The sequence below is a fragment of the Nannobrachium achirus genome, assembly GCF_963921795.1.
Source record: "Nannobrachium achirus genome assembly, chromosome: 1".
Lineage (NCBI taxonomy): Eukaryota > Metazoa > Chordata > Actinopteri > Myctophiformes > Myctophidae > Nannobrachium > Nannobrachium achirus.
The window spans coordinates 45,923,893-45,944,442 of record NC_137810.1 but is presented as its reverse complement, the minus strand read 5'-3'; the positions used below and the strand labels follow the sequence as shown (position 1 = coordinate 45,944,442).

Genomic DNA, 20,550 nt, shown 5'->3' with positions numbered 1-20,550 from the left:
GGGCATAAAAGGAATTGTATGTATGATGTCAGATGTGATATAGACGTCATAGGATTTTCACATAGGCCTAACGAATAACTGAGTAAGCATGTTTGGGGTCTCATAGCATATTATCTCCATATACTGTAGCCTACAGTACATGGATCTCCATATAGGCCTACCAGGGGTCTCCATATATGGGTAACTGCCTGGTCCGATATACATCACTGGCCAGACGGCCAAGACATGGCCCCAAAAATAATAATAATTTGGGGACCCCCATGGGGTTCCCGACCCACAGGTTGAGAACCACTGTTCTAGATGAGACGGGAAATCCTTTCAAACTGTACTTGTCCTGTACCTCAAACTGTACCTTTTCCTATGCAAACTTCTAATAGGTCTTCAATCTTCAATCAATCAAAACAGCGAACTTAAACTTAATTGTAGTGTATTTTTCCTTTTTTCTTGTTAACAATCTATGGGTTCATTATAGGGAGGTTATTTTAGATGTGCAGCTCCACCCGACCCAGACACTCAACTTTGTTGACCTACATTTAGCAGGACTGTGTAATTTAACCTTCCATCCTTAATCATTTCAAATGCGCTGTGCCTTTTTATGAGGTTTCCCAAATGAACTAAAACCAAACTGACAGGAGGACACTTCCAACTTCTGGACTATGGGTTTTTGTCTTCTACTAATTTTCTCTAACTTTAAATTTAGAATAATCTTTTGATTATTTGATTGGTTGTTTTGTTATTGTTGCCTGAAGGTCTGAGTGACTGAAATGTTAATCAGGGGTGTGTGTGTGCGGTGCGTGCATGCGTGCGTGCGTGCGCGCGCGCGCGTGTGTGTGTGCGCGTGGACCACTGGATGCCGGCAGGAGGTTGCAGCGGCCCGCGAATGGAAACCATCGCAACCTCAGAGACGATGTGTCACCCATGTCACCAAGAGATCCCTGTAAGAGAGCAATGTCACCAGAAGCCACAGTGGCCCCTTCCCTTCCCTTCCCTTCCAGTAATTTGATCTTATTATAAGTTCTGGATAGCTTAAAGTTTGGATGGAGTCAAAATGTTTTTTTGTCTCTCTGACAGATGTGCATGCATGTGTGTGTGTGTGCGTACACGTGTGTGTGTGTGTGTGTGTGTGTGTGTGTGTGTGTGTGTGTGTGTGTGTGTGTGTGTGTGTGTGTGTGTGTGTGTGTGTGTGTGTGCGTGTGTAGGGGGAGACAGAGACGGAGGTGGGGGTTGGGGGTTTATCTCACTCTGTGATGCTATTTGTAGCCAAGTGCATTCACTTTTTAACTGTCTTTTAAATCTTTTCCATATGTGCCCCCGGGGCTCTCTGGAAACCATTGAATAACACTGACTGTCCTGGCTAAGTAAATACAGTCAATTAATAAGGCTACAATACCTGACAAAGTTGCTTTTTTTTATGATGATGAGTGTTTTGACAATATCTATGAATCTGTGTCGTTGGCAACACAGAAGCAGCGGTGATCACAGTCAAGAATGTGTGACGAATGCAGTCCAAGAAACTAAGCTTATTCAACTGTTGCACTCATTTCCAGTAGTGGAAAGTAATTTTACTCAAAAGTACAATTTTGAGGTACTTTTATTGGGTATTTCCATTTTGACTTACTTCTAATCCACTCCATCTCAGAGGAAAATATTGTGCTTCTTACTACACGACAATTATTTTAAGTACAATATTTTGAATACAAGCATTTTACAGAGTATATTATTGCGACCGAAGGTCACAGTTTACCATAAGCTTGTTCGCGTCCGTCCGTGTACACATTTTTATATGGGTTTGCCGCTCTTACATCATACACGTCACTGTGATGTCAGGGGAACCATTATATCAGAATAGGTTTGCCACTCTGACATCACGCTCTGGCTTCACTGTGATGTCACACTAACAGAATCCCTTTTATGCCCATATATGGAGTTCCTTGATGTCCACATCCCAGATGTCCACATCACTGTGGTGCGACCTCGCCCTTTGCGACCTCGCCCTAAACGGCGAGGTCGCTTGTTGCCCTGCGGCGTCTCACTAGTTTATATTGTGGTAATGCTACTTTTGGTCAAGTAAAGAATTACAAGTAATTGTGGGTGAGGTTCAGGGTTCAGGCTCTGGATGGAACACAGAGCATAGTACAGCCCCGCTCCCACCACCACCAGCCAGGCAGACCCCAAGGAACGGTCTGTGAGCTTCTCACATGCGCACATGTATGCACGCACACACACACACACACACACACACACACACACACACACACACACACACACACACACACACACACACACACACACACACACACACACGCAGTCATGCACGTAGTTTGATTGTAAAAAAAAAAAGAAACAAACAGAGGGGGAGACATAAGCCCTTTGTTGTCCTGGTTTTCATGACTTAAGTCTGACTCTTGTCCAAGTCTCAAGAAGACTAACTGCTCTGCCACTGCAGAACCATTCTGAGGGCTTCTAAAAGCACTTATTTGAGACCAAACCAAAAATAAAAACAACTGTAGGCCTACCGGGAACAGAGAAAGGACTGAAAAATGTTTTATTTTGTATTACATTTTTTATTCCTTCATCATTTACAAACTTTTGAACAGTCAAATCTCAAAATAAAACTTTCCTGGAAGCAATATTTTTTTCCTTTTTTTTTGTTGATCAAACCAAAGTGTATCCAGACTATCCACATATATACTTAGCAGAGCTTTTAAGTACGTGAGAGTTCAAAACTTTAAATATAGGCACTGGAATAGCTTGAAAGGACAAAAACGTCTTGAGACGAGAGCGCTGTTCAAAGGCTTCCCCCCGCAAACTAGAGGGAGTTGCATTTCAGATAATAAGCACAAATCCAACATATAAAAAAGAAATAAAATAAAAAAGTCCTGTATACGAAGAGCAAAAATACAACTTAAGCCGTCACAGGCTTTTCTGGAGCGTAGCGGCAGCCTGTGTAGCTTACGCTGAGCTTTCAGACCACAGGAATGGTGCTATTTCTGGAAAGATCTGTCCCCTCCATTGAAAAGAGCTGAAAGGCAGGCGCTCTATCTATCTCCCCTTCAGGGACGTGCTGGCCATTGGGAAAAGCGGGACAACTCCCGAACGGCCGGTTCATTCCCGGCCGGTCCAGGCCGGCCATTAGGGGGGCTGGGCCAACAAAGTAAATCGTCACTGTCGGGCAGAAACCTCTTATCTCCAAGTTTCAAATGTATAAATATTTTCGCAAAGCAAAGCCCTGCTTCATCATATAAGGCTGTTGCACAAAAGTAGTGAAAAAAGCAGATCTACAAGCACACAACGCCTCGCGGTGCGAGGCGTTGTGTGCTTGTAGATCGGCTGTTTTCACTAGTTTAAATCATTTTTAAAATGATAAATACAAAACAAACGGTTTTGGACATACAAGGTTTCCACCCGACGATGACGAAATATAACTCATGTACAGTAATTAGCCCACTGGCTTGTCACTTGTCATGATCTGAAATGGCAAATCTTCTGAGTTGCAGCAGCGCTATAGAGAGAGATCTCTCTCTATAGCACGCGATGAGGGCCTCTCCAACTCTTTTTTCCCGGGCTGAATCAGGGGCCCAGCACGTCCCTGCTATCTCCCCTTTCACTGAGTGTCCAGGATGTCCGTGGGCAGGAGGAGGACATTGTCCCATTTACCAGCCAGGGGGCTCCTCTGTGACACGGCCGTCAGCGGCCAGGCAGAGGGTGTGGCCTGCTGGTTATAGAGGATGTCCTGCTGTGTGCCGCCGCTGAACAGCGGCTGTCCCCAGGCCAGCTGTACCATGAGGTACAGGTTGAGAGCCACCATGGCCAGGAGAGGGAACAGCGTCAGCCCCGAGCCGAACCCGCGCCAGGAGCTGCACGCGTGGAGCTGGAACCAGTAGACAAATCTAAAAAGAAAAAAAAAAGAATAAACAAGACCAAACGTTATGTTTTGCTTCACGACCAGTGGTTCTCAAGTCTTTTTATTTTATTTCAAGGATACCCCGTAACTTTGAGAGTGTACACATGGAACCAAACGGACCCTTACAGAGTTTACGGACCGTGTAAGGGTTCATTTGGAACCCCCTCAAAGAACTCTGGGAGGCTCTAGACCAGTGGTTCTCAACCTGTGGGTCGGGACCCCCAGATTATTTTGGGGGGTCCCCAGATGATTAACTTTGTTTTCTCACTCAACAATAAACACACCAGCATAAAGTTAAATGTATAGAGGGTATCTGCAAATTTAAGGACTATTTATAGTCCTTAACACATCTACTGCCTCTTAATCTGAAGGTTGCTTGGTGCCTCGGCGCCACGTCGTTTCCTCCGTCGGCCGCCGCTATTATTTTGAAGGGCCGGAAGGGGGTTGTTTTTGTTTTTTGGGATTATCACTTGACGGCAACGATTACGTCATCTAGTCACATGACAGTGTGCGACAAGAAGATGAAGATGGCTGCGCCCTGCCTTTTGCCTTGTTTACATTTAGATCTGCTGCAAAATGTCTCAAAATGGCTATTTTGTTTAAATGAAGTTTCTTTATGGGCCTCGCCATTGACTTAACATTGAGGAGCTTCACTTCGCGTGCACGCCCAACGTGCGTTGTAAACAAATCGCCGACATTACCGATGCGAGCGGGACCGGAGCGACATTAAGTAAGTAATAATATCTTTACTGTATATACAGTAAGATTCACAGTCCTCACCGTCAACGGCGCCATGGTATTAACCCTTTCAATGACAATCCTCACCGTCAACGGCGGCAGATGGGTTAAGATAAATATATAATATTAGAGGCAGAAATTGTGAAAATAGCTAATCTACTTACTCACAACGCCTCACATTGAGAGGCGTTGTGAGCATGTAGATCTGCTATTTTCACAATAGAACCGTGTTCTACAAAATGTAATGCCTCAACTCTTAGTGTGCTTGTCAGGGTGGGGGGTCCCCAGTTAAAAATATGATTATTTGGGGGGTTACAGCCAAGCAGTCTTATGGGACCAATAAGACTGCTTGGCTGTAACCCCCCAAATAATCATATGGGTTAGGGTTAGGGTTCAATGTGCTGTTAATGCCCATAAAGTACAGTTAAATTACAAACCAGAGCCAGTAGTGATCTTTCTCGATATTTCCAGTGTTTTATTCTCATGCATTACTATGGAAGCTGTTGCATAATATCTGCTCTACTGGATTTATACTTGGTGGTGCGGCAGTGGCGAACCAAAAAATTACCAGCTAACAACTGTCGCGTTGCGACGTGTGGTTAGCTTGTAGATCTGCTATTTTTGTTGTTTCCGGTTATTTACACAAAAATAAATTGCCTGCAAAAAATTTAAAAAACTAAAAGTACCTTCGTGAATCAGTACCTCTCGTACCCAACCACAAACATTGTACTGCCAATCTACAAGCATTGTACTGCCAATCTACAATTTCACAACGTGACGTGTTGTGAGCTTGTAGATCTGCAATTTTTTTGGCAAATGTTTCGCCCCAGGATAATGGAATTTGCGATAACATCGTAAATCACGTTTCTTTTTGCCACAATAATCGTGATATGAAATGTTCATATTGTCCCATCGCTAGTTTGTACCTCACCTTCCCAGGACGAACAGAGCGGCCAGCATGGGGACCAGTCTCAGCTCTTGGGGCAGCAGAGCCCCCAGGACCAGCAGGTTGAGCGAGTACAGGACCAACAGCTCCAAGGACGCGGTGACGAACAGCCTGTGCAGGGCCCGCCTCCTCGGGAAGGGCTCCACCACCGGGTCCAGAGAGGAGCTGCAGAACTGGCTCACTGCGCCCGCCAGCATCGCTGCAACAGGAGGAGGAGGAGAGGAGAGGGGCCATAAGTCAGTGGTTCTGCATCTGGGGGGTCCCTGGAAGTAACTATTTTGAGATGGGGGTCCGCGGCCAAATACATATCATTTTGGGGGTCCTTCCCCTGAAAAGGTTTGAGCACCACTCAAAAAACCTTAGAAGGATTTGAAATATTCAAAGACTCAAAAATATCAGATCTACAAGCTTGCAGCTGTGAGCTTGGGGTCAGCATCAGTGTGCCGACGGGCCAGTACTCCGACACTAAAACTAACTCTAACCCTAACCCTAAACATAACCTCAGTAACCGTGACGAGTAACTAACCTGCTGACGCTAGTCGTAACAGCGGCCCGTCGGCACACCGAGCGGACCCTGTGAGCTTGTATATCTGCTATTTTTCAATAGTTAAAGCACAAAATAATGCGTAAAAATGCGTTCCCAGTTACCCCTATGAAGAACATTCATGGGGGCCCCACAGTGAATCCTTGTACCCAGGGCCCAGAATTTGGTGCGACACCCCTGTTTCAGAGTACTAGTTTCAAGCAGCATAGTGCTGCTTTAAGTTCTTATTTACTGGTATCACAATGAAAGTTCATATTTCAAGGTTTTAAAGAAATAAAGAATACTATATATTATATATGTTATAATAATGTTATATTATCAATAAAATCTTAAGTGTTTTGCCCAATTATTTATGGATCCACTTGGAATATAGGCTACTCACAGCCCACCACAAGTGGCCTCCGGCCCAGTGTGTGAGAATCACTGCAACAACAATAAGTTAGCATACTAAGGCTTTATACAGGCTGCAGGCAAATCTTTATTTGATATTTAGGTCTGACTGTCCACAGTATTATTTGTTAAGTGATCAGGTGGGATTTGGGTATTCAGACATTGTCGACCTGTCTGCATTGGTTGCTGAGTTACGACATGAGCAGAAAATAGCAGATCAACAAGGTCGTATAGCTTGTTGATCTGCTATTTCTGGTGAGCAACACAGTCGTAAGACAGTATAAATCAGGCTTCAGCGTCCAAGTGTCCAGACTAGACCTGTCACAATTATTACATAATCGTCAAATCGCAATTATTTGAGGTTATTTTGTCATAATCGTCACAATCGTTTCCATCTTGAAAATTGTTCACACATTTTCAAACATTTTCAAAAATTGTGGAAATAGCAGATCTACCAGCTCACAATGTGTTGCGATTATTATTATCATTATTATTATTATTACATATTTTTTAAGTAGTAGTAAGTTATTTGACATGACAATTAATCATCATGTAAAACATCATAATGGTGAGGGGCGTCACAAGGGGGGGAAAAGTGGGACTGAGTTACTAGGGCCCAAGGTAGAGGGGCCTTAATTATTTTATACTTTAGCTATATGAAAGAATAGCAAACGTAAAAGCTCACAGCGCGGCACCGAGTGCCGCGCTGCGAGTGTGTAGATCTGCTATTTTTTAAAAGTCGTGAAAATGTGTGCAAATCTTTGAATATATGTATTTTTTAAGCGAACATTTGTATTTTGCAACTGGGAGGTCCCTGGAACTAAATATTTTGAGATGGGAAACATAGGTTTTTCAAGAAGGTTTTGAAATACTCAAAGACTTGCACAAATGTTCTCGATTTTTCAAAAATAGCAGATCTACAAGCTCGCAGTGCGGCACTCGGTGCCGCGCAGTGAGCTTATATATCTGCTATTTTTCAATAGTTAAAGCACAAAATAATGCGTAATAATGCATTCACAGTCTGAATGGGTTAAACCCCCTCCCCCTATGAAGAACATTCATGAGGGGCCCGCAGTGAATCCTTGAACCACGGGCCCAGAATTTGGTGTGACACCCCTGCCTAGGAATGTGGTTCAAATGTGATTGGCATGAAATACGTTCCACCGGATCTAGGGAAGCAGTGCAGAACTGGCACACAGGGCCCGCCAGCATCTCTGCGTGGATCGGGAGGACAGCAGGACGGGAAGAAGAGAGAGGAGCAATAAATCCCGCTTGAAACGCAGCCTTTCCACAAACAGCTCCAACTTCACAGTCCTAGCTAGCTACACTTGATCCCGTCTGACAGCATACTTTGCTTCTTAATGTCCCGATTTGCATAAAAACCGCCTGTGATAAATAGGGCCTGTGCCCAAATACAGCCTGCTCGTGCATGCTGCAGAGTTTTATTTGATTGTTTAATGTAGCTATGCCTTCGGATGAAAAGTTTTAGTATGTTTTGTTAATTCATACTCACATGGCATACTCACAAAACTGAAATATGTGAATATTTGGAGTGGCCATGAATAAAAAGAAAAGAGAGGATGAAACACCTATGCACATAAATCTACAGATGAATGCCCTAAATTTCTAAAATAATAATAGATTAACATGAAAAAGTGCATTCAATATGGCATTTTAAAAGACTTGTGAGGAATGGGTGATTTGTTTTCGTATCTTTTAGTTTTAGTTTTGGGGATCATTAGCTGAGTGCTGTTTCTGGTTTTATATATATATATTTTTTCGGTTCTGGTGGGGAGCAGTCAGGTTCTGACTGTGGAATCCAAAAGAACCAGGGTAAAATCCATATATAATGTATTTCTTCTGTCTTGAAGAAGGGTTAGTTTGGTACCTGGGATGTGCCCTGCCAATGTTGAGTTTGCAGACACGTTTCGAAACACGCCATAATGCTTTGCTTTTGATGTTTTTGACTCTCCTCGCCCTGTCCTTATGGTTACAGGTTAGTTGGGAGATGATTAAAATACTCAATAAGGACAGAACCAGCGAGACGACAGAGCTAGCCTCCCTCTCATTGTAGTTTCCACTTAAAGCTCCAGATCAAAGAAAGGAAATGATGGTCGTCTCCAGAATAAGGGCCGGGCCGGTACAGCGCTCTCTTCGTGCTGCCTTGAGGTCGGGAGAGTACGCAATTAAAGAGGAGACGAGACATTCAAGCATTCCACAACATGGAGGCTAGACAACCTGAAATCTCCTGTTAATCTTGATCTTTTTGGAGCTGTGTGAAGCACAGGCTCCCTATACGTGGCTGTGTGGGTCTGTGTGTGTGTGTGTGTGTCTGTCTGTGTGTGTGTGTGTCTGTGTGTATGTAGCCTGAACTTCCTAAACTTCGGCACGCCACTAGTCCCACAGTTTTGCCACCACACACTCGCGCCATATGTCAAATCGACCGCCTTACTCGGGAATCGTGGGCTATTACTTTTCTAAGAGAAAGGTTCTATAGTTTAATTGATATTAATTTATTAGTGAATTAATTTTCCCCATTGACTTATAATGGGAATCGCAAAAACTCACATTCAATTATTTGTCTCTCGCAAACCATAGGGGCTAGAGTTTCAAGACTTGGAGAGGAGGTTCATAATGATTTCAAGGATTAAATAAAAAATAATTGTGTCATTTGGCCGCATGGTGGCGCCATAACACCCCACTTTACGTTTTGGCCTGTAACTCTTGAACCGTAGGTCGGAAAATTAAAAATATTTTTTCCCTGGATTCCTTGGGTCATGACGCATCTCCCCATATAGGCCACGCCCATTTGCGCCATGATAGATTTTCCGCCATCTTGAATTTTCTCCAAAACACACTTTTTGCTCCTTTTCCTACATATTTTCTTCAAATGTCACAAAAATCGGTACACATGATCCACACACACACACACACACACACACACACACACACACACACACACACACACACACAGCTCCACTTCACACGGGTGTGATTTTTTTAATATGAAGGGAAGGGATCATAGAGGTTGTTTGTGACAAAAAGTGAGTTATATTATTTTCTCTGTTAGACTGATGCGATAAGTACATTGTGCTCCTATTGTATCGTCCTGCACAGTCCCATTGCTTCTGTTGACCTTCGTTGTATGTACGTAAGCATGAAAAGGTGATTTATAATCTGAATATTTATAATACTGAAACTCAGATTATACAGAACATGCTAGTTCTGAGGTTATAGCACCCTTGCAGAAAGGGTTGGTTGACCCTTTAAATCGAGTGTGTTGTTTTCTCCAACACCACCAAGTCAACATTTAGTACAACGACTCTACGACTACGTGACCAATGAATGGGTTTCTTATCATTCTTAAAGATAATCTCCTCAATAATGTTTGATGTATACGTGGCTGCATGTCATGCACCGCACACAGCTGATCTACAAGCTCATAATGAATGACGCATTGCGTAAGGCTTTTGTTCAAACTGCAGGCGAATGATTTCTTCGTCAAATCTGACCTATAGTTATTTTTAAGTGATTAGATTGGATTTGTTTATTCCGACATCGTCGACCTGTACACATGGGTTGCTCTGGTAAAGATGTAACAACATAGGCATGATGTGTGTCGTACGAACATAGCAAATCGAAAAGCTCACAACGCCTCGCAGTGTTATGGCGGAGCTTGTTGCGACAGAAAAAAAACGGGAAAGCATCTGGGTGCTATAATTTTGGGGGTCCTTAACAACCACCGATATAGCAACATTATTTCAGAAAACCGTTAGGATTTAGAATCTCAGGTCTTTGTTGAATAGAGGTGATTGTGAGGTGACATTGCAGACCTACCCAGCAGGATGGGCAGCGCCGCCACGGCGCAGCAGCACAGCGTGAACACCAGGCGGCTGGACAGGTCAGGGAGGTCCGGCGTTCGGATGGGAACGTAGAAATAGAACGCATAGAGAATCCCTGCCGAGCAGAGGAGGGAGGCCAGGACGGAGCACAGGGCCGAGAGCCGGCCGCAACACGGACAGCCACGACAGCAGCGGCACGCCGGCGGCCTCTGGCTCTCTGCCGCCTCCACGGCGTCCTCCTCACAAGTCCCCATCCCCTCCTGCATCATGTCCGGGTCCCACACCGTCAGCTCCACGCTCTCCGCCGGCCCGCCTATCAGCGGGCGGCCCTCGTCGTCGGCTGTGGTGGTGGTGGAGTCCAGGGCTTTGGTGGACCCGGGGCTCCATCTCGCCGCCGCGTCCGTGCCGTTGGGAATGACTGCGTCGGGGGCCGGGCGAGGGTTAAGGCTGCGATCGGGAGTGCTGCCGCTGCTGCTGCTGATGCAGTTTTCCGCAGCGCCTTCCAAGCTGGATGGGATCACAGCGCCGGGAGGAGTTCCATCATCCAGGGCTTCCTCCTCCTTCCCCCTGTCCGATCCTGGCTCCTCCGACGGCCTGACGCTGGGTTGCTGCTGCTGTGGAGGGCATGGTTCACAGCCTGCAAGCAAGCACACCAGAAGCACATTAGACAGGGCTACAACTGGCCTGGACGGCTAGGGTAACGGTGCTGATGCAGCCTGACAGCGTGTTGCGGGTTCAACTCCTGATCCCGACAACCTTTGCAGCGTGTCACTCCCCTTCTCTCTCTCGCCATTTCCTGTCAGACTAGTACTAGTAAGACTCAGGGTGACATGCTTTAGGGCGAGTTCGCGCCAATCTCAACAGTGCCTGTTGAGATTGGGAGAACATGTCCATGTATGGGCCTTACCAAATATGGGCATTCCCAGATATGCCCTTAATATTGATGACACTGGGACAGGGATCTCCATATATGGGCATAAAACGGACAAGGATGTAATTAATTTGCAAGTGTGATCTGGGAATGCCCATATATGGGCAGCAAACCCATTCGGTTAAGAGTGGTTCCCCTACATCAGAGCATGATGTCAGAGTGATGTCACAGTGACAAGGGAACCAATAGACTGCAAAAATGTGTACTTACTTACTGACTGACTGAATGACACAGACAGACAGACAGACAGACAGACAGAGACAAGCTGTGACATTTCTCATGGTATACTGTGACCTTCGGTCGCAATAATCTATCAGTAAAGGCAAAACAAGGGCTATAACTATTGATTATTTTTCTTAGCGGTTATTTCATTGATAACATAATTGAGAATGACAAGGTTTTAACCTTGTCATGCAAAAAGAGTGAAAATTACCAATCCACAATCTCACAACACGTCGCATGGCTGCGACCTTTCGCCCTAATGATATGCCCAAAATAGGAGTTGAAACCCCGGTATGGAAATAGGAGTTGAAACCATATTATTCAAAGCATCCACGTTCCTGCTCCCGCATTCTCTCTCTGTTGTTCATCTTTTAACCACATAAACCCTGTGTATATGCTTCATTGACAGGATTCCCCCAGGGCTAATATACTAGGCCCCCTCCTTTTCCCCCCTTTAAACCAAATCTTTTCGACGAAAATAGCCGATCTTCAAGCTCTGTCTGGCTTCTAGATCTGCTATTTTTTTAGCTGAATTTTGGCCTCAGAACAGGGAGGTTGGGTTCATGTGGTTAAGTCACTACAAACACCCTCTGATTTCTACGCCTCTCTGTGATTTCTAGGAGGATTTTCAGCAGTGGTGTACAGTAACTAAGTACATATTCTCAAGTACTGTACTTAAGCAAAGTTTTTAGGTACTTTTCAATGTTCAATACTTTTACTTCTACTCCAATACATCTCAGAAGCAAATATTGTACCTTTACTCCACTACAATTATTTGAAGACTTTAGTTAGTTGTTACTTTGCAGATTTGGATTATTATTACAAAACTAAACCCCTTCAGACCTACAGTATACACTGGCTATTTGAATACAATTTATATTGGCCTATATGATACTTTGTGAAATAGGACATTCTGCATAATGTGTAGGCCTACTTTTAATTTTGGTACTTTAAGCATATTTTGATTTCAATACTTATGTACTTTTACTCAAGTAAACTTTGATTACCAGGCTTTTACTTGTAACTGAGTGTTACTACTACACTGAGGTATTGATACTTTTACTTAAAGGAGTAGTTCACCCCCAAAATGACTTTTTTTTCCTATTGATTAGATTACTCATGCCATGGAGAGTAGAGTTCAATAATATTTTTTGGTTTTTGTCACATTCCTAAGACAAAAAAGTGATAACAATAAATTTACCCCCATTCGTTACGGAAACGGGTCCCCATCCGGAATCAATGGGGGTAAATTTACTCGAATCAAATTTTTGTCTTAGGAATGTGACAAAAACCAAAAAATATGATTGAACTCTACTGTCCATGGCATGAGTAATCAATAGAAAAAAAGTCCTTTTGGGGGTGAACTACTCCTTTAAGTAAAGAAATTGAGTATATTTTCAAGTGCTCACACAAACCCCTAATCATTCACTCACTCACTCACTCACTCACTCGCTCACTCACTCGCTCGCTCGCTCACTCGCTCGCTCGCTCACTCACTCGCTCGCTCGCTCGCTCACTCACTCGCTCGTTCGCTCACTCACTCACTCACTCACTCACTCACTCACTCACTGCTCTGCCTCTGTTTGATGAACACTGTCTTCTTCTCCTGCATAATGAATGAGAGTGGTCTGGTATTCCAAACATGCAGCTGGTCATTCTGGTAATGCTAGGTTTCATGTGGTTAAGAACCGTTTGAAACCCATTTCTTCTCTCATTTTATATATCGCTGCAGCAGCCTCTTCTAAACTCTAACTTCTTTGTGTAGTCACGTTATATTTGTGTGCACTGTGCAGATTGGGATGGATGTATTTATGTTATGTTATGTGATTTGTGGGTGTACTGCACTGTAACTCTACACTGTGTTTTTGTTTAATTCTTACGTTTTTGATATAATCTTTTATAACAAATTCTGTAAAGCACTTTGGTGCCAACTTGCTTTGTTTTAAATTAATCAACTTGAACCAAAGATAATATCTTTCCCTATAAAGGTAACTGAACCTTTGGAACAACAATGTGGAACCAGGCGATATACATTATATAAGTCATATAAGTATTATATAAGTTATTAAATGACTTTTTTGACTGAAATCGGGATTGGATTATGCAGCCGTGTCCCAATTGTGTCCAAACAATTTTCCAAACTATTTAAAAAATAGCAATGTGACGCATTGTGACCTTGTCTATTCTTTTAATATATATTTTAAAAAATCTAATATTAGAATTGATTTTGTTCTTAAGACATTATCAGTTGTCAAAATATCGGTAATTGGTCATCTAGAACAGTGGTTCTCAACCTGTGGGTCGGGACCCCATGGGGGTCACCAATTATTCTGGGGGGTCCCCAGATGATTAACTTAATGTGCAACATTGTTTTCTCACTCAACAGTAAACAAACCAACAAAGCGTTTAAGTATATAGAGGGTATCTGCTCATTTCTAAAGTGACAATTTAAGGACTTTTTTATACTTCTAAAATGACAAAATAAACATTGGCCAAACTGTCAAATATTAGAGGCAGAAATTGTGAAAATAGTAGATCTACATGCTCACAACGCGTCGCGTTGCGAGGCGTTGTGAGCATGTAGATCTGCTATTTTCACAATAGAACCGTGTTATCCACACAAAAAAAGGGTGGGGGGTCCCCAGTTAAAATATGTTACTTTTGGGGGTCACGGCCTGAAAAGGTTGAGAACCACTGATCTAGAACTCGGGATCGGCATCGGAACCATGAACCTGGCATCGTTCGGGCTCTACAACGCTGCAGACAACAACAGCTCTCCCATTAAACTCACCCCTGTGCAGGTTGGTCCCTGCTGCTGCCGCCGCTGCTTGGTGGGGGGGCGCCACTGGCGGCGGGGGGGCGTCCAGGGAATGCTGGGAGCCCGTGACGGAGTGCGGGGGCGAGGAGGGCGAGTGCAGCTCCTCCACGGAGGACTCGGGGCTGTCGGACACGGGGGCCAGGGAGATCTGGGTGTCCAGGTCCAGGAAGGGCGAGAAGGACAGGCGCGCTGGGTCGATGTCCTGGAGCTGGTTGATGATGTCACTGATGGACTCCTTGACGCTGTCGATCTCCTTCCCGTCCTGAGGAGGAGGGCCGGGGGCCTGGCGTCCCGCCGAGCTCATAGTCAACACCCACCACACACACCTGAGAGCAGATGGGAACACATGGTACAATAATATGAACATTTCATATCACCATTATTGTGACCAAAGACGTTTTATCGTGATAATCAAAATATCCCCAACATCCATTACTCCGGCGGCGGAACATTTGCCAAAAAATAACAGATCTACAAGCTCAACGCGACGCTTTGTGAGCTTGTAGATCAGCTATTTGTTGGCAAAGAGATTTGGTACAGAGTGAAAAAAAAGACTATTAATTATAATAGACGGCTTAATGGTACCGGATATGCAGCTCGGCAAATAAAAGCTGAATTGATCCCAGTGCATGACGGAGGACGATTTTACGATAAATTAAATCTCCACGATACGATTATCGTGATAAACGATAATATCGTTTATCGACCCATACCTAATAATAATAGAATACAACAGTGGAGAGTAACAGAATTGACAGTTCCTTTTTTGGGTGATATTTTTGGGGCTTTTCTGCCTTTATTGATAGTACACAGTGGAGAGATAGACAGTAAACGGGGAGAGAGACAGGGATTGACACTCAGAAACGGTCACTGGGATCGGAATTCGAACCCACAACTCTCTGTCAGGCTGCATGTGGTATGGTATCCTGGACCGCTAAGACAGCGGCTGCCCCAGAATTGAATGGTTCTTGTAGAGACTCAGAATAGAGCCACTGCTCCTTTATACGGAGGGGAGCCATGCAGTTAAAAAGGTGGTTGGAGCATCTAGTACGATGCTTCCTGCCTGGGCGTCTCCTTAGGAAGGCCCTCGGGGCAGACCAAGGACCAGATGAGGAGGTTATATCTCCACGCATGTCCTTGGAACGCCTCGGGATCCCCCCCTCCTCCCCCCCCAGGATGAAGTGGCTAATGTGGCCCGGGGAAAGGGAAGTCTGGAACTCTCTACTGGAACTGTTGACCCGACTCCAGGATAAGCAGATGAACTTAAAGGTCTAAATTGCGAAAGTAATCATTGCTATTTGTTCAGTAACAGGGGTCTCCTTATTGTCTCCCCAGCTCTCTAGTAAACAGATTATACATTTTCAGGTGGTAAACCCACGAAGATAAGCTTGTTCCAATTTATTGTGTCTGGTTTGTTTCATCACAATTGGTTGGATGAAATTGGTATATTCCACATGAAAATGTATTTTCCGAAGAGCTAGAGAATATAGACCTATGTAACACTTATTTAAAGATAAACACTTAAAAGTAGAAGAGAACCACATAGAAGGTAGAATAATTTATAACAAAGAATGTAATCTTTCCCTTGCACACTGTGTTCACAAAATGCCTTCATCACTGGCTTAGAATAGAAAATCAGTCAATAAAGTAAAACACCACAAAACAGAGGAGCCCCTTTATCCATAATGGAGCTTTCATATGCACCATTTCACATGTCTCAATATCTTTACAATCCTGCCCAAAACTTCAAACAACACTTTCTTATAGCTAATGATAATGGCAGTCAGCAATGTGGTCATGTGAAGTTGGATTATATTTTAAAAACCGTTGGACGTGCAGGTTGGATATTATTATTACTTTGTAATACTGTTATTACTATTGTGTGTGTGTGTGTGTGTGTGTGTGTGTGTGTGTGTGTTTTTTTTTTTTTTTTTCATTTTATATTGTTGCTCTACTGCAATGTTGAGGAGACAACTTGTAATGGGAAGAATGCCTATCTTGGATCCCAACAACTGGAAACAAATATTGATTGTACGACAGTCATTAGTACAAATATGAACTATGTCGTCTATGTGTATTTACAAAGATGGCCTCCATGAAAGTTATAGGTTCCACATTATCCAAAAATGAAAATGAGCACAAATATAGGCCTAGGCCTACACATATGTAAAGTGTAGGCTACACGTACACTACACCAATTCTCATGTTCAAACGTAGCCTCTATACGTGGTCCGAAAACACAGTCAGTCACAACAGGAATAGTTTTTAACCACGTTGAGTTTTTATTTGCATTTCAAAGCGTCTGGCCCTCCCTGGCTCCCTCCCTCCCTTTCTCCACCATGTGCCAGACTTGGAACTCTTAAACATCTGGGGATTGAATTTGCAGAAAAAGCAGGACTTTTCTGGTGCAGCCATGCTGATGATCTGAGGAGCCAGAGGCACGCCAAGTCTCTAAACCAGACAGTGGTTCCCAAACTTTTCAGGTCGAGACCCAAAGTAGAAATTAGACGTTCAAAGTCCAAAACGTGTGAAAAGAGCAGATCTACAAGCGCACAACTCCTCGCTTTGCACAGCATTGTGAGCTTGTAGATTGGCTATTTTCACTATGGAATTTCTTAGATTTTTCATTTATTTATTCATGAAATTAGCCTACTTAGAAAGATCTTTGCATGTTTTATTTATAGGATACATGCACATCTTAGCCTTTTTGGGTATTTCTTTCTTTCTTTCTTTTTTTTAAATGTGTTTTGAAATAATGACTAAAAACAAAATGTAGGAAACCAAAAACTATTGGGACCCATACAAATCTGTCTGCGACCCACAAATGGGTCGGGGCCCACTGTTTGGGAACCAGCGGTCTAAACCAAACACACACGTCAGTGCGAGGATCCATAATCCAAACAAACAGCACTTCATACCATGTATAGACCTTCAATAAGACCATTACCTCTTTTAGTGCCACCCGTTCACCACTAGAGGGTGCCCCAGGTGCCATAGAAAATCCCATAGAGATATGCTGGTATATGCAGAAGCCCTGCAGCCATGACTTGCCTGAACACTTTCCTTTGTGCATGTACAGGAAGAGGATGAAGTTAGCTTGAAGTTAGCTATTGGCTACCAAGCATTTTAGAAGCCTTATTTTCGTCAACTTAGCCATGATTAAACCTTGCACACCTCATGCATGGGAAAAAAACAGAGAAGAATGAGCTCTAAAAAATCCAATGCAATCCTGGATTGCATTGGAGTGGATTTGTGCAGTTTGTTCACAGCTTTCAAACAAAAAAATCCGATTGGAAATCCGTTCAGGCATTCTTGAGATAATCGCCATTATGTTTTACATGTTATGTAAACAAACATGGCTGCCCTGTATGTTAGATGGGGTTGTATGGGGGTGGAACATGCAAAATCGCGATTGAAATCATGTTCACTAGATTTGATGGGGTCCAAAAAAATCTTTTTTTTTAAAAAAATTCAAAAAAAAAAATTTTTTTTTTTTTTTTTTTTTTTCAAAAACCGAATTTATTCGGTTTTGGCATATGTAATACGTTTTAAAAAACCGAACTTTTTCGGTTTTGGCACTGGATGAGTTAAGGTAAAGGAAAAGCCAGATAAATCTCCGCTGATCCAGCGTGGATGGAGAACAAATGCCCAATTTGTTGCTCTGTCGTCCAACGGTTTCGCGCACAGGGGGAAAAAAGAGCCGATCTACAAGCTCACATGGCGCATGTGACGCACGCAAGGGTGAGCTTGTAGATCGTCTGTTTTCGGGTAATGGGGGCTCCAACGTGCGCCTTTCTGGTCGCGCGTTAAGAAAAAGAAACCCCCGCTCTGCTTGGCTTCAAGACAACATTTAATTATCTTTGTTATAGAAAAACAAAGCTTGAGATCCATTTATGATATAAACAACCCAGGTGGAAATGGCTTTCCTTTCATGCAAAGCAACAAAACATATCGCTGACTGTTAACCATTCAAAGGTCAGAAATTAACAGTCAATTATTGCCAGACTGCAGATCGGGTGATAAAAACACTTTTAGAGAATGAATACAGGCAGCATGGAACACTAGATAACCTCCTCCCAGTTAAAACAATCTCTCTTGTTATAAACTTACTTTGTAGCCTACGTTGCAGGGGATCTGACTTGAGTTTGCAGGAGGAAAAATAAAGAGAGATCAGTCCAGATCCAGTCGGGTGTCTCTCTCTCTCTCTCTCTGCTGCTCAGGCTCTCCCTCCCCCTCTCTCTCTCTCTGTTCCTTTTTGTCTCCCAACACACAGTATCCTGAACTTCTGAATCAAATTTCAAGACGGACAAAATACTACGCTCTCCCCGCGCCGAGCCTCCGCCCACACGGTCTGACTACTGGGGTACCATGTCAAACTGCACCATATGGAGCAAATCAATCCAAACACCCGCCCGCACGCGCGCGCACACACATACGCTGCCGTGTCTGCTAATTACAAGCGACTTAAGAACTTCTTTTGTTCATATTGTTTCTAAAGTGAAGTTGCTTATTTTGGGCTTGCTTCCTAAAAGTTGTTTAAACCAGCGGTTCTCAATAATGAACATTGTACAAGGACCCCCAAATTAATATGCATTTGTCCACACGGACGGTCCCCAGTCTAAAACATTTTTTGGCAAGATTTGTTGTTGAAATGTTTAGAAAAAAAAAAAGCTTTTTTCCCCAAGATTTGTTAGATAATAGCAGATCTACAAGCTCACAACGTGCCGTGATGTGAGCTTGTAGATCTGCTATTTTCAAATAGAAAAAGCGGGTAGCTTTAAAGTGCCCATGTGGCCACTGAACTGTAGTCTTTTTTTAGCTTGTTTTCATAGACCTTAGATTTCTCTCTCTAGATCTGGCAACACTGACGCGCGCGCGCGCGCACACACACACACATACACAGTCACACACACACACAGCTGAGGGGGAGGTAAGGGGGGGGGCACTCCAGTTGTTTCCATAAAGAAAATCTGCTTCTTCAATTGGCACACACACACACACACAGCCTGACACAGGCCCCAGTCTGAGTCACGTGAAGGTAGAATAAACTCTTTTTATAATTACAACTTTTATAATGTAGCAGCAGCTGCAACAACCACCACCACCACATACATTTGGTTTCTTGAAACCACTGTGTGTGTGTGTGTGTGTGTGTGTGTGTGTGTGTGTGTGTGTAGGTTCTACCTCGTTGACCGGAGTCAGCCTGGGATCTATTCTAGACCCATTCACAGCCCTACCGTTTTCCCTCTACACCAAATCTCTTCGCAGAAAATATCCGATCTACAAGCCCACAATGCGTTCCATAGTCCCCCCCCCCCCCCCCCCCGAGAATATGGACACTTAATGTTCATGTAGGATTAAAACAAAAACGTATAAACCCATATCGTCACTGTCGGGCAGAAACCTCGTATCTCCAAGTTTCAAATTTGTAATTTTTTTCGCAAAGCAAAGCCCTGCTTCATCATACAAGGCCGTCGCACAAAAGTAGTGAAAACAGCAGACCTATAAGCACACAGTAGATCTGCTGTTTTCATTGTTTAAATCATTTTTAAAAATGATAAATACAAAACAAACGGGTTTGGACATCCATGGTTTCCACCCGACAACGACGATATATTATGGGTTGGTTTGTGCCAACATCTGGTCATATGCCGTCTGTGTAACTGACCCTTAGGGGCTGCAGCAGAGACAAAGCTTTGAGACATATACAGTGGTTTCACTGTAGCTTAACTGTCTGTAAGATCTGTTTTATAAGCACCTCTGTCGTCGAAAATAGCCGATCTACTAACAAGCTCACAACAATGGCTATTTTCGCTGACTGTTCTCACCCAGGACAGCGCAGCACTAGCCCCTCCCCGCTCTCTCTCTCTCTCCTTTCTGGCGGGCTCTCCATGCACCCAGGTGCCAGGTCTTGACTGAGTGATTTGTAAGGCACGCTGGAGAACTTCAGAGGAAAAACGGGGGGAAAAAGAAAAAAGGGGGGTGGAGAATAATAGGCCCTCTGACAATAGCAGCCTTTGTGGGACGGCCACATCTTGCAGGAGGAACCTATTTGAGGTGGAATAGGGTTTCAGGGGAGAGGCGGGGGGATGGACGGGGGCGCTGCTTCCTCTGTACACAACACAAAAAACTAGAGAATGCACACTTTTTATGACAGTAGTTCTCAAACGTTTCCACTGCCAAGGACCCCCCATGTATGTTTTTGGCCACGGACC

At 43.8% G+C, this 20,550-nt stretch overlaps 1 protein-coding gene across 1 annotated transcript; it reads right to left on the bottom strand.

The window, feature by feature from the left end:
- Positions 1–3,604: 3,604 nt before the first annotated feature.
- LOC308288247 (uncharacterized protein) lies at positions 3,605–18,504 on the bottom strand (the record flags this gene model as incomplete). The annotated part of the gene is made up of 5 exons (XM_080729631.1): positions 18,446–18,504; positions 14,309–14,661; positions 10,360–11,001; positions 5,574–5,787; positions 3,605–3,890 (listed from the first exon to the last, which is right to left on the bottom strand). Exons 2-5 carry the CDS (start codon positions 14,637–14,639, stop codon positions 3,605–3,607), a joined length of 1,473 nt encoding a protein of 490 aa, XP_080585757.1. The 5' UTR covers positions 14,640–14,661; positions 18,446–18,504.
- Positions 18,505–20,550: the final 2,046 nt, after the last annotated feature.